At 46.3% G+C, this 15,000-nt stretch overlaps 1 protein-coding gene across 2 annotated transcripts in view; it reads right to left on the bottom strand.

The window, feature by feature from the left end:
- The window catches only part of eml3 (EMAP like 3), a 46,000-nt gene that overhangs the window by 18,187 nt on the left and 12,813 nt on the right, over positions 1 to 15,000 (bottom strand). The window contains exons 3-10 of one of the 2 annotated variants that reach the window (XM_042069045.1): positions 14,715 to 14,826; positions 13,299 to 13,829; positions 10,780 to 10,896; positions 10,403 to 10,431; positions 4,910 to 4,945; positions 4,572 to 4,692; positions 3,944 to 4,093; positions 2,482 to 2,551 (exon numbers count right to left, since the gene is read on the bottom strand). In XM_042069045.1, the coding sequence (XP_041924979.1) occupies positions 2,482 to 2,551; positions 3,944 to 4,093; positions 4,572 to 4,692; positions 4,910 to 4,945; positions 10,403 to 10,431; positions 10,780 to 10,896; positions 13,299 to 13,829; positions 14,715 to 14,826 (1,166 nt within the window). The remainder of the gene's footprint in view (positions 1 to 2,481; positions 2,552 to 3,943; positions 4,094 to 4,571; positions 4,693 to 4,909; positions 4,946 to 10,402; positions 10,432 to 10,779; positions 10,897 to 13,298; positions 13,830 to 14,714; positions 14,827 to 15,000) is intronic. The other variant, XM_042069046.1, reaches the window with a different exon arrangement.

Below are 15,000 nucleotides of genomic sequence, written 5' to 3'. Positions count from 1 at the left end.
CACACACATACACACACACACGCACACACACACGCACGCACGCACGCACGCACGTACGCACGCACGCACGCACGCACACACACATACACACGCATGCACGCACGCACACACACGCACACACACACACACACACACACACGCACGCACGCACACACACACACACACACATACATTTGGAATTAAGGATCAAATACAAATTAACACACCCAAATCCTCACAACCCAAAACATATCACTCTTCCATCCAAATTCAAAATACTTTAGACACACACACACACAGCTCTACACACATACATAAGCAAAAGCAATGCATGCAAAACCAGATTCACATATACACATGTAATTGTAGAAGTCCTTCCTTCACTTTCTATTGTTTATCTGCAATAACACACAGCTAACTTAGAATCATTACTATTCTGAGACTGACATTTAACAGGGGATTTTTTTGCCCATTCTTGTTGAATGTCTTTCTTCCACTTATTCTTCTCAATCTTATTAAAAGGAGAAGCTGAAACACCACAAGTGGTTTCACTTGCTCTATGCCACTTCCTTGTGTGCCAATCAAGAATGCCACTTCCAAGTCTGGGCCTTGACACTGAAGGTGAGTTTGTGTGTTTGTGACTTGCATGCACATGGCAGAGGTGACCATGCAAGTGATCATGATGGTGTGGATCCACATACTAGAGCTTGTGCTTTTGTGGTTTTGTACATACACAGGAATATGGGCAGTTATTAGACCAAACTTCCTAATATGTGAATGACTCTCTTTCTCTTTCTCTCTGTCTCTCTCTCTCTCTCTCTCTCTCTCTCTCTCTCTGTGTGTGTTAGGAATGTGTATGTGTCAGTGTATCTGCGTAATCAACTCACCATCTCTCTAAAGCATGCCCTCTCTGAAACTCTATCAAAAGCTACTTTGGCCCAACACCTTCATGTTGACACATCTCGTGGAAAAACCTCATGATCATTTCAAATCAATCCTCGCTTTAATCAGATCGGATCTCTTTCAACTCTTTCCATGTTTCTGTTGTGAATAGCACTCCTACATGTGTAGCCTTGTTCTCATGGATGGGAACCTGTGCCCTTGCCAACACACGCTCCCGGCCGTGCCAGTTGAGTTCACCTACGCAGCCACAGGTAAGGCTGCCATCGCTGTCTGGCCATGTTTTGGGCAAACATCTGTCCGGCATGTGTCATGTTCGTGACGCACAAAATGGGAAAGAGAGACTTGAGCCGACGTCTATGTGCCGTGACAACACCGTTAGCTGAGCCAACTTGGCTGACTAGGAGGATGACACAGATCATCTCTTTCAGCACCAACTCACATAAGAGAGTGAGCGTGTGCAATTAATCAATTTAACTTTATAAGATGTTTATAAACTGTAGAGCCTCTACATTTGACAATGGTTATGCTTGCTGCAAAGCTATGTGAGTGAAGAAAATCAGCTGTTTCTTTTCTTTAAAGTTCTATTTTACGACAGCTGTGTGTGTGTGTGCGTGTGTGTGTGTCTGTGTGTGTGTGTGTGTGTGTGTGTGTGTGTGTGTGTGTGTGTGTGTGTGTGTGTGTGTGTGTGTGTGTTTGATGTGCACATGTGTTGTGTGTGTTGTTCTTGGTCCCTGTTCTACGGCCCACCGGTCTGGTGCCGTATGGGTGGTATTTCACAGCTCACAGGCTACGCGGAGGAGGAAGTGGCGCGGCGTGGAAACTTTCCCCTATCCGCAGGCCCCTCCTTTGATCAACACGCCCGCCTGGCAACAATTACTCCACCCCCAGCCCTCTCCCAGCCCCCTCCACCCTGACTACAGCCAAATCCCCAGTTACCGTGGCGGGGTAGCACATCGTTTTGGTGGTTCTGAGAAAGAGGAAGCTGCACTTGGAAGTCCTCCTCAGTGGACTGGACTGAAGCACACTGCTGAATGGATTTGGGGGCTAGTCAGTGAAGCGGACGACGATTACCCTGCGGTGAAGCTCAATGGCTATTTCGCAAACCAACCACTTAAGTTAACTGTGTGACATCAGTCGTCGTGTGTGTGCAGCAGTCATACTCTAGAGACAGACTGAATTGCCCCAGGCGCTGAAATGATACCGTCAAATCGCTGTGTGTGGGGGAGCCGTGGCACAAAGCAGCAGGGTTTGTACCAGTTTTGGTTCCGAGAGACCACAGGGACCCGGGGTCAACTCCAACCCGCGGTCAATTCCCAACCCCACCCCACCTCTCGCTACCACTTGTTCCCGTCACTATCGTCCTATCCGATTGAAGGCAAAATGGCCCAAAAATACACTCAAAGGAATACACTCAAAGAAATATGTTGTTGTTGTGTGTGGTGCTGTACACTATTAATGTGTGCTTTTCATTTACTAGTCTCTAACAGAAGAACATTCTATGACTGACAGTAAAATCCTCATTCAGTCACCTGCTGCACTAGTGCTGGCTTCTCTATGGTGTTGCCGTTGTTTGAGGTGTATGCGTTGTTTGACACTCACCTTGCCATCTTTATCTACTCCCGCAGTTTGCCCCGAGGCCACACGAACCTTGTCTGGGTGAACAGCAAGGCTGTGGAGCAAGCATCACACACATCAGAAACAGAGAAATCTACTGATGCCTTATTTAGGTGACTGTGTGATGTGTGTTGTGTGTCTATTCTGTTGTGTGTATTGTATTAGTGCTATGCTCGTTGCAGCAGGGTGCCTGCTCACTGTTGAGGTGATTGCATAATGTGTATAGTAATGTGTGTGTTTCATAGATGAGTGTGTGAGAGTGTGTCAGCATTGTGATGTGTGTATTGTAGTAGTAACAGTACTCTGACCAACTGAAAAGTCTCAAAACTGGCCCCATTCACATGTGGTTCATTTCCTTGCTGTTTTGACAGGAGGGAGAAAACGACTAGAAAAACAACTATGATGGAGTGACTGGAGCTCGCCAAGAATACACAACCACTATGTCGAGTGCAGAAAGGGAGGTCGGCCATTTTGAAATCGGACCAAAACGCTGAAAAATCCCCAGTGTGTCTCTGTGTGACTCACAGCTATGGAATGGCCCCAGAGTCCTTATTCTAAAATATTAAACCCCCAGGCCAATGTTTCGTAACAATTATTTATTTTTTATTCATATGTTTCGATTCAATTTCAAAAGAATAATTTCTTTTGGGAAATTATCATGAGAGAGAAAATTAGCATGTCAGTTTGAGTTACAGCCACTGCCACGTGAATGTATGCCAATGTCAGAATGAAATGCATCAGAGGGTGGAGTGGACTGATCTCAGAGCAGCCAGTCTCCTTCTCAAACCACATCTGAGCTACTACACTGGCCTGACACACATCAGGATAGTGGGGAAGGAGGACAATAGGGACACAGTGCAGGCATTTCTTCAGCCGAGTCTTTCATTCACAGGCCAGAACAGAATCCAACTTAATTAAGTCCATGAATGCTATGTTGGCCAGGCTACAGCGGTGCGGAAAAGACTATAAAACTAGGATTTTCAGTCACTTAGACGTTTTCTCAAAGAGATCTCTGGAGTTCAACATGACATTTTAAAACGATTCCCAGTCACTTGGATCACCACCCGGACAGGAGGCACACAGCCAATGTGCTTGCTGCAGTGTCTCTGCTGAAACTAATCTGTTTTGTTCATTAATACGGCTACATATACATATACATAATACAATCAATTCCCAGAGTTTGATCTATACCTATGCATATTTATTTTTATCTTACTTTTTTATATAACAAATGTATATCTATAATAAATATGTATATATAATAAATTCCCAGTCACTTGGATTGCAAGCTTGCAATAGCTATCAGCACATGTAGTCAGTGTGCTTGTGGATGCCTTATGATGTAAGTGATCTATAGCCTATCTATAACTGGTCTACATCTATGATATGAATAGATTATAAAACTAATGTACATATCTATAATAAATGTACGTGAGTTGGTTCTCACCAGCGTACGCAGTCGGTATGCTTGCGGTAGTGCCTCTGGGTGCGGTCACTGAGGTGATAGAGCACCACCACACAGGCAATGAAGTAAACTGCCTCTCCAGACGGCAGCAGATACAGGTTTGCCCGGCAGTCTCGACCCCGGTAACCATAGCTACGGGTGCACAAGGTCAAGGTCAAACATTCCAGGGAAAGATGTAAAAAAAACCTTTCTGACTTTCAGGACTAATTGATTAATGTAGACATTAAGTGCCTTCTCTAGAAGTCACTGAAGCTGCAGTTTTTCCCAAGGTGAACCATCAGTCTGGATTAGCATGATCAGGCTAGCATGAAAGCTAACATGTCATTCAAGGGGAAGAAAAGTAGACTGTGAGGTTGCTTCTGGAAGGGTCATGCTGTCCTTTGGCAGTCTGCTACCATGCGGTCTTACTGATGACTGTGCCTAATCTATTTTTCAACCAATCTACAATCTGTCCCAATTTTGCCTCATTCTGCCTTGTCTTCTTATCCCCATGACTTAGTAATGATGTGTTGTACTTCGTTATCTGATTCATGCAAATAAAGACATAATTATGGTGCAGGCTAAACATGCTGTGGTGGTTGGGCTACGAGACAAAGATGTGAAAGGATACACCCAGTCCAGCTCCAGTTTCTCAGCTGGCAGGTCCATCTTCAGCTCTTCGTAGTTCTGGATGTTGGAAGGGATGTACATGGTAATGGGGCGCCCCCGGATGAACATCTTAATGGACTGGCCTATGGAGAGACAAGCCCAGAATCATACTTAATCAGAGAGAGAGAAAGAGAGAGAGAGAGAAGGAGAGAGAGGGAGAGAGAGAGAGAGAGAGAGAGAAGGAGAGAGAGAGAGAAAGAAAGATTAAAAGCCATGGGTCTGCTAAAAGAATCTTTTGTAATGAGATAGGCACAAGAGGATGGCCGCAAGGCAGATGAGTCAGCGTGTAATGGGACTTACCTTGTGTGGTTCGGCCCCGACTGGACCCCTGGGACCCTGGAAGGGAAAGGGAGAGGGATAAACATAGGGCCCTAAATTATACACACACACACACACACACACACACACACACTGCTGTCACAAACTCCTTTTCCAACACCTGCAGACACACATTCACACACACACACACAAACACACCTATACACCTGTAGGAAAACACACACAGTCTTTCCCTCACACGCATACATCTGAAAATCACACACACACACACACACAAACCTAAGCAGGCTAACATACACATAAACGCTGTGCTATGACTCAGCTAATTCCGAAGGGAACTGTTAAGGCGCAATTCTATGAGCCCACGAGGAGAAAGCTGCGACGGAACATGTTCTCCCAACCACCCGTATCCCCAAACAGTCCGCTATTCCAGCTGAGAGACAGACAGGCGGATGAAGGATGAGGACAGAGGATGACCTTTCACCTCTGGGCACGGGGGCATTTTTACGGGGGCTGCGAGGGACGTTTATCCGTGCACCGAGTGGAAAGGAATGGGCCGTAAACGCAGGGGCCAGAAGACTAACGAAACAGGCAGCGACAGGCGAGCACATTGTGAGGCCTCCGTTATGTCGACGTATGTCAACTTTTTTTTTTTTTTTTTGGCGTGTATAATTACTGCATTTCTAAAAGTCTATTTTGACGGGAAGAAAACACATTCATCACCATGAGAGAGGAAACCCCTGGCTTCTGCCAGAAGGGATCGCTTTCAGCGAGTCTCCATCGAAAGATTCCGTACTGCACTGTTCCCGTGCGTGAGACAGACAGTAAATCCTTCTGGAATCTTCTCCTATGGCCACAACACCCCAGTGCTCTGGCAGGGCCGACTGTGACTGCAATCAAGACTAATGATGTGAGAGATATATGTCAGAGGATACCCACACAGAAGGAACACAAATACAAGCACTTGAGCCAACTAGCAGAACTGACACCAAACAAAACACAGTGGTCACACACACACACACACACACACACACACACATACACACACACATGCACACACACACACACACACACACACACACACACACACACACAGGCAGCAATTCAACTCACTTTAACTTCTAGTATATATTAGATGAGATTTTCTGTTCAGCGGTAAAACAATAACATGGGCTAGAGGGGAGGTGGGCTTGATGGGCTAATGCTAGGTGTTCAGGTGTGAGTGTTCAGCAAGGACATGGCGTGGTGGTCAAAACTGTCTCTGGGCCTGCTGGTGCAAGACCTACGGCTCCTAGATGGCCTTATACGGACTCTTCAGCAGACCAGATGAGACAAAACAGATGCAATAAACATTTACATGTCCTTTTCCTCAGCGGACAGAAAAAGGCTGCTCATTTGTCAATAAAGTGCTTTTAGTAAGCAAGATACGCAATTCCCAAAACTCTGCCTCTGAGTCCACCTCTCTTTCCCACCCTCCTCCCTCCTCTCTGGACTTCACTGACCAGAACCTTACAGCACTCTCACTCTGGCACTATCTGCTGCTGATCTCAGCTCCACTGGGACTATGTGAATCAATTGGCACTCTCCTATGAAACACTCCTTGGATTGTACGCTGCGTCAGAGATAGCTTTGTAATTGGTGTTTGCACAGCTCATACTAACAACACTTGGATTTGGCCCTGAAGGCTGAGCCTACTGGGCCTACCTCCTTTATTTCCACACTTTGATGGCGCCTTTTTGTATGCTAGCACTGTCATTGATCTGACTTCAGCTGACTTCATTGATCTGATCAGTTACTTATCATAGAGTTAGTAACTGAATTGGGATCAAAATCTCTGACGGTGTTTATATAGTGCTTAAAGTGTTTTTAATGTATGCCAGTACTGTAGCATAATGCAATCCAACTGTTCCAGACACATGTTATCGAGCAGTCCACAAAAGAGTAGTCCATTTCCTTTAGCACAGCACAGAGGCTTCTAAATGACGGGGTTTCCCCAATACTGGGTCCTGTCTCCTGTCACGTGCTGTTTGCATGTGCTTCATGTATACACACACACGCACGCACGCACGCAAGCACGCACACACACACACACACACAGACTCACACATAGGCTCCAATGTGGTTGGAGAGCCACCACTCCATGCCTGTTCTGGGCCAAGGACTTGTTCCAGAGTCATTAAGTCCTATTTGTGATGTGTGCACACCTGTGGAGAAGCCTCCCTCTGACATGGCCCCGCCTCATGCCGCGCCGGTGTGCGTTACGCGTTATTTATGCACCAGCCTCACCGCTGGGCCATTGAAACATAAGCATGTTTACTTTTCCCAGCCTTGGCGGGACACAGGGAAATTAGCCTCTCTCTCTCTCTCTCTCTCTCTCTCTCGCTCTCTCTCTCTCTCACACTCTCTCTCTCCCTCACACTCTCTCTCTCCCTCCCTCTCTCTCTGATGACCTAACTGCTACAGAAAACAAACCCACACAACAAACAAACAGGCGCTCAACCCAACACAGGGTTTGACGAGCTGGTGGGCAAGTGAAAAAGAAAAGATGAGGAGGGAGAAGAGAAAGAAAGAAAAAAAGGCAGAAAATCGGATTTGGCTGTTGGCTTCGGAGAAACGGTCATCCATCATCCGTCTGAGGGACGTGGAGTGGAAGGGCAGTGTGGGTGACCGCACTGGGTGAATTTCCATGAGTGATGAGAGAGAGAGAGAGAGAGGGAGAGAGGGAGAGAGAGGGAGAGTGTATGAGAGAGAGAGATTGAGAGAGGGAGTGTATGAGAGAGAGAGAGAGTGAAAGATAGAGTGTATGAGAGAGAGAGTGAGTGAGAGAGAGTGTATGAGGGAGGGGGAGAGGGAGAGGCAGCCCTAACAGGCCTCCTGTGTCTGATGCCAGTGGGGGGAAAGCAACTGACAGAGAGAGGTGGGGAGGAGAGGAGAAAGGGCAGAGGGGAGACAGGGAGAAAAATGAAGTGACAGAGAACCTACAGGAGGGTCAGTGGAGGTGAGACACAGAGGCACAGACAGGAAAGGGGACAGACAGACAAACATAGACATAGACATAGACATAGACAGAGACAGAGACAGAGAGAGAGTTATTATTGTTCATTGTGCTTTGGAAACACTGTTTCTAAATAGTCACGCTACTAAATCAACATTGGATTTAAATCTAAGATAGATGTGGAGAAGATTAAGACAGGAGATGGGAGACGAAAGGTGAAAAGGCAGAGGAAAAGAGAGATAGACAGCTAAGGAAAGCAGCATGTGTGTGTGACCCATATGCAATGACCAATATCAGACGCTGAAATGGGATAGGATCATCTCATCACTGAGTTCTGGAAGTCCTCAGAGAAAAGGGCCTTCCAGTGACCTGACATCAGAGCTAGAGATTTATTTACGTAGACACTTTTACTCACTGGCCGGTTTCGCTTTTTTAAGAGGTTTTCCAAGTGCCAATTTCATTTTCTTTTGGCCTAAGATTGGTCATCATGGCCATCAGATCGTGTTGAGCTCTATTTTACGATGTGCTATAAGTACACATGACATTGAGTCAGTAAAACATAAAACCTGAGACACTGAGTCATTACTCCTGACCTTTTCCTTATTACCATGAAAAGCTTCCACTCCACAATCCTAGAAAAATGTTTGGCACCGTAGCCCTAAATGCTAGAGGCATGGATGCCATTCCCCAGCAGTAAATAATCCAAATAAGAGACAATTACCATCAATCACGACTGGATCAAAACTGATTTCATGCTTATTCTGCCTCTTAGGTCTATTCATTGTAGGGGTTGAGAAAAGCAGAACATGCTTACGGGCCAATTGCACAAGAATGGCTCATAATCCTGCAGAATTTGCTTGGATCTTAAGATAAGGTCTTCAATTATCTGCCCACTCTGGATACAAGGAGAAGTTCAATTCTCTCAGACGTGTACTGGCATGAGAGGCCCTCAACCTGCAATCCTGATGATCTAAAGTTCAAATGCAAATCATGAGCCACTATCTATTCAAACAAATACCATCAGGAAAATCAAGATGTAACCAACTGTGATCTTTACGTTACACCAGACCCTTTTATTCAAAGCAAGATATCCACAATTCAACGACAGTAAAGACTTCCATCTGTGTCTGCTCTCTCTAGGGCTACATCCACAACATGGAGTTTGGAATCTTAATGATTCACATCTATATGAGTGCTTTCAGCTCGGTTTCATAACCAATCTGCATCCATGATACCCCGAAAACTTCTACTGTATCACATGACCCATTTGAGCAAATCACATGCACTCATACAAATGACATGGCCCTCACGCCATTAGGTATTATTATTGTAGTTTTGCAGATGGTTCAAATAATAGCTTTCCTCCTGCACATTTAGGCAGCTGTAACATTGTACAATGTAGAATTCAACTGAACAACAACTTGGAGCAAGGACAGCAAGGTAAACAAAGCTTGTGATTTGTCATCCATGTTTGTAGCATTGGTCGTCATTACACAGCGGATTTCTCAATGCTTTCTTCTGGTCCTAGAGAGTTCTTCAGAGAAGAATTGGTGACTGACCAATCAGGGAAGGAAACATGAGGAAAATGTGTGTATTTAAGTAATTGTTCGCAGATTTTGCTGTGTATATTAAAACGCAACACCGGAGGTTTCAAAGGAAAATGGGAACATTTTCAAACTGTTGCATTTTAAGGGGCTTAAAAATGGCAGAACAGTGCAGATGAGAGCCGTCATAGTAACAAAAGTGTTGCATATCCAAACCAATACGGAATAATGTAGACATGTCCTAGAGTTACTGCTTCAAATCAGACCAGTAACTGGTCTACATAATTGACTGCATTCACAAACGTGTTTTGTCACCACCAAGCTCTTGGAGCGCTTCAAAATGAAGTGTCGCTGGAAAGTGGGCGCTGCCAAGGGACCGAGACTGACCAAAGCTGCTCTCAGTGTGATATCCAGAGAGATGAGGCCAGGAAAGTCTAAATCATGACCCACCCAGAGCCAGATTTAGAGACAGTGGACATTCCTATGGTTGCTTACCTCCATTCTTCTCACTCTAATTCAATCTGATAGGTCCAGTTATCACTCAGCCCAAATGAATGGGATCTGGACTTGATATGTGACATGTGTGTGTGTGTGTGTGTGTGTGTGTGTGTGTGTGTGTGTGTGTGTGTGTGTGTGTGTGTGTGTGTGTGTGTGTGTGTGTGTCAGAGTTAGTGAGAGTTTTGTATGGAGTACAGAACTCACTCACAGAAATATCAACTCACCTGGAACAGAGTAGTGAGAAAAACAGGCCTCCACAAATGACTATCAAGGCTCAAAATAACTACATAGCTAATTCTTAAGCTTTGACTTAATCTCATAAAGATTTGCAATGGGAATGTAATTAAATAACCGAGATAGAAAACACAGCGCTTTGTAATGCTTTTGGTACTGTTTATGGGAATTGCAACATTCATATAAACATGGATGAAACAACTGAAAATATTCCAATGGCGTTGGGGAACAAAGAATGATTACCTGGGCTGGAAATGAGCTCTTTCGCTCGGCTGTAAAAGGAATAAACACAAAATAAATGGTAAACAAACATGTAGACAATGACCAAAGATTATTGCACAAGGAAATTACATAAAAGTAATAAAACGTAAATAAAGAACAAAAAAATAAACAAACAGTACAGGACCAACATTATAAAATATTCCATTACGAACTACCCATAACAACAACAGAATGTTTCCTCAGGCACAGAGAAAACCTCATAATTTTAAACCTGAGCAGCAGAAACGCCTACACTTCCCAGAATACCGATCAGTGGGAAACTATTTAGGTCTGGTACTGACCGCACACAGTGACACAACACCATGGTAGCATTCTTGCTGAAGTCTCCGTCCACTCACCTTTCCAGACTGGGGGAGCGTGTGAGCAGGTTGGCCGAGGACGCCGCCTTCTTGGCCAGCTTCTGTTTCGTTCGCTCCGGGGTCTCCTTCATCAGCCGCTCGCTGTTCCGCCGGACCCTGAAGGCCACAGAGGGTCAAATGGAAGGTCAGAGAGGGACAGTGAAGACGTCAGACGCAGACAAACCCATGCAAACCCATGACTGTTAGAGTAAGCATGCTGCAGAATATCTCACATGCACCGATCACCCTTGCAAAGCCATGCACTGTGCAGCAAGAGTTAGGAACCAGCACTGGTGATTCATTGTAGTGGGCCTTATCTTAGTGTTTGGCTCTGTATGTGTGTGTGTGTGTGTGTGTGTGTGTGTGTGTGTGTGTGTGTGTGTGTGTTGTGTGTGTATGTGTGTGTGTTGAGTGTGTGTGTGTGTGTGTGTGTGTGTGTGTGTTGTGTGTGTATGTGTGTGTGTTGTGTGTGTATGTGTGTGTGTTGAGTGTGTGTGTGTGTGTGTGTGTGTGTGAGTGTGTGTGTGTCTACTCGTGAGGAAGTTGCTTCCGGAGGCCGAGGCTTTTTCCCTGGCCCTCTACGCTCCTCTCAGCTCTTCCCACTAGAGCAAGGACGCACAGGAAGAGGAGCTGGTCATGTGACCGGTGATGATGCTTGTGGTGACACAAATTCCGCTGATGTGGGAAGTGAAACCAGCTGATACCTCCCCCCCCCCCCCCCTCCACCTCAGTAAACACTCAGCTAAGGGCTAACAGAGAAACAAATGTCACCAAGCTCATTTGGAAACTCTCTCTCACACCCACTACCTATCTGGTTCTTTCTCATTCTCACACACCCCCACCCCCCCTCTCTCTCTCACTCACACACACAAACACACACACACACACACACACACACACACACACACACACACACACACACACACTTGTTGAGTCAGAGATCAGGCTGAGCACCAGTGTTTGTCAAGTTTTTAAACAAAGCTCAATAAATGAGAGAATAATTATGATTATGGGTTAGTTCACATGCAGGAAAGAGAATCATCCAGTAAATCTGTCTTGCCAAAAAGCCTTGGCTTAGAGCATTCAACTTGATTGGTTAAGATAAGAAAGGGATGCAATTTAATTGGCAGGTTAGTGCAGCGATTTATAGAAATGATTGTGGTAACGCTGCCTGCGACTGTGCAAAACCCAGTTCAAAATAGGCTCCATTTCAAAGCTGCTATGTAATACGCAGATGTCTATCAACCGCAATGCTAAATCTGAGAGCTTCTTTACATACCACAGTGGTATTTACACACAGTAAACTTATCTGCTTCTTCCTTTTCTGTGTTTCATTTGTCAGGTCACCAAAGATTCTCATTTCACAATTCTGATTCTGATGAATAACAACACCACCCAAATGAACCTCAGGGTGCATTCCAAGCTGTTTAACAATGCAACTCTGAGTTGAAAGCCAAACACACATGTGACCTGAGCGCTTGGTCAATGTGTGGCACCACGCACGCACAGCAGCAACCTGTCTGTTGTTGAAACACAATACCCACTGTCACTTCGTGAGTGCTCCCTTAGCCTGGGGTGTCATCATGGCGGACCAAGTGGCGTCTCTTACACGGCTCTTATGCCATTGACACATGGGGTAACAGTTTGAGTATCGTTGCCTGGCAATCACATGACTTCTTTTCTAGAGTTTTGACTGGATGCTCATCAAAAGTTGCTCACTGATGATTAAGATCTTCAGATGCAAACATGTTACCCAAGACGGGTAACGGGAAAGTGTGTGAACACCACGGCTCAGAAACACTGCTCAAACTGTTGTCCTGTGGATCACCATTTTTGGTCATGGTGGGCCTCATCATACAACTGAGGCCCAGTCTACCGCCTCTACCTGCCCTGCACACACACACACACACACACACACACACACACACACACACACACATACACGCACACACACGCACACACACATGCACGCACACACACACACACACACGCACACACACACGCACGCACGCACGCACGCACGCACGCACGCACGCACGCACGCACACACACACACTCACTCTTTTGTTCAGGCTAATTCTCCAACACACTTCACTAAGTGCAAAATAATGACTGTACATTACAGGAGGGAAATAACTTGGCTTTCTACATCCGCTTGCAGTAATTCTATTCTTTATCTGATATTTTCTTGACAGTCAGTGAATGTGTATTTCCCACAATACTAAGATCAAATAAACTACACTGAGAGTAACACCTGAGCAAAGCCTCTGCTAAGTCCACACACCTACAGCAGTTGCTGTTGAGAAATCAGCTGAATCCACAACAATGCTGAGCAGCCTAACAATCTCAACTATGCTGGGTTTTGCATCTACACGAGCAGAAATCCTGATTGAGTCGCTAAGGAATGCAAGCCCCTCTTTAGCCCTCAGGACCAGGCGACCACGGAGTTAGGACAGGAAGTTGGCAGCCCAGAGCAAGATGGAGGGAGGGAGGGAGGGAGACGGGGTGGGGGGACGCACAGGGGCTTCTTCTCCTCCTCCATGATGGGGGGCAGGGGGCTGGGGCACTGGTCCTTGGGGGGCGCCGGAGAGCCCGAGATGGGGGTGTGGGGCGCGGAGCCGGCCTGGTCCTCAGACGTGCCGTTGTGGTTCTGCACCTCGGCCCCGACGCGCCGGACGAGCCTGGTGGGCTGGATGGCCTCCTCCACCCCGGGCGTCCAGCTGGGGTCCTTCGTCCGACCCCCGGCCCCTTCCTCTCGGTGCTCGTCCTCCTCGTCCTCCCCCTCTTCCTCCTCTAGCACCCTCAGCTCCTCCAGCTTGGTCAGGGACTCCTGCACGACCGACAACCCCTCGGGGAGAGCATCCTCCAGGGAGAGGCTCTGCACTGCCCTGGTGAGAGCCAGGGGGACCCGCTCCGACCCCGGCCCCAAGCTCTGGAGAGTGATCTCAGTCTGGGTGGCCCTGTCCTGTGAGCTGGGCCTCAGCGCGGGGCCTGGGAGTTTAGCCGTGGGCCTTTGCCCATTCTCCTCCCCAGTGCTGTTTGTGACTGGACTAGAGACACACACACACACACAGGATTACACAGGAAACGGACATGGAGAAAAGCATACAATATGTATACAATATCTATAATATATCATTATACTGTATGCATACAATATACTATATGATGATCATGACATACTGTACTTTATGTATACATGCATGCTCTTCATCATATACAATTTCATATTAAATGGTGCAACTACATACATTACTGTTTGGCTCATTTTGCCTTCAGTCCAAGACAAAATATTTAGTGAGTGAAAAAAGTGAGAGTAAGTGAAAAAACAGAACACTTTAGAAGTGCAAACTAAACAATCAGTCCCCTTCAGTCAAATAAGGAAACTGGCACATGCCATTCGGTCCTGTTTTTTTCCCTTTCGGAATGCTCCAGGATTTCCGAAGTGGCCAAGAGGAGTTTTTCCACAGACACAGGAATGCCACACGGGCTGTGTTTAGAGCTAGCATTTCAGCAGCACAGTCACCTTTCAGCCCTTAGTCCTACTGCTTACACTGCTTACATTGCGCTTGAGTGATTTCACTTTAACGAGTAGTTCTGTCCCGTAAGGAAGCCGGTGTTTTATCAAATGCTGACTGCACTTCTACTTGATTGCAAGTTTATGTTGTGCGCGTCCTGCTTTTTCTTCAAAAATAGAAAAGTGGAACTGGCAGTTCAAAATGTATTTTAAGGAAATGCTATGATTTGTGGCTGAGGCTATCCAAACACGAGTGACATAGAGTGGCCTTTGTCCAACTTTCCCAGTAATGGCTAAAAACGGCAATCAGTCAAACAGTGATCTGACTGAGATACTTCCGTGAGTTTCCACTAGTGCAATAGTGTCCACAGTCTGTGACACATTTGTGCTAGTGAGCATATTTGTCTGAGTGAGGTACCTGGAGACCGGGTGGCACAGGCCGTCCTGGGAGCTGCTGGAGAGCCTGCAGGATCGGGAGAGGCCATCGGCACAGCACACCTGGTTCAGGGAGCGAGCAGCTCCAGGGTTCACTGGGGACAGAGGGAGAAACACACACACACACACACACACACACACACACACACACACACACACACACACACACACGGGAAATCACATGCAAACACACACACACACACGCATACGCACACAGACATACACACAGATACACACACACACACAGACAAACACAAACACACACACAC

Source organism: Alosa sapidissima, chromosome 18, assembly GCF_018492685.1.
Source record: "Alosa sapidissima isolate fAloSap1 chromosome 18, fAloSap1.pri, whole genome shotgun sequence".
Taxonomy (NCBI): domain Eukaryota; kingdom Metazoa; phylum Chordata; class Actinopteri; order Clupeiformes; family Clupeidae; genus Alosa; species Alosa sapidissima.
Note: the sequence above shows the minus strand (reverse complement) of the source record. Positions and strands in the feature narration are given on the sequence as shown.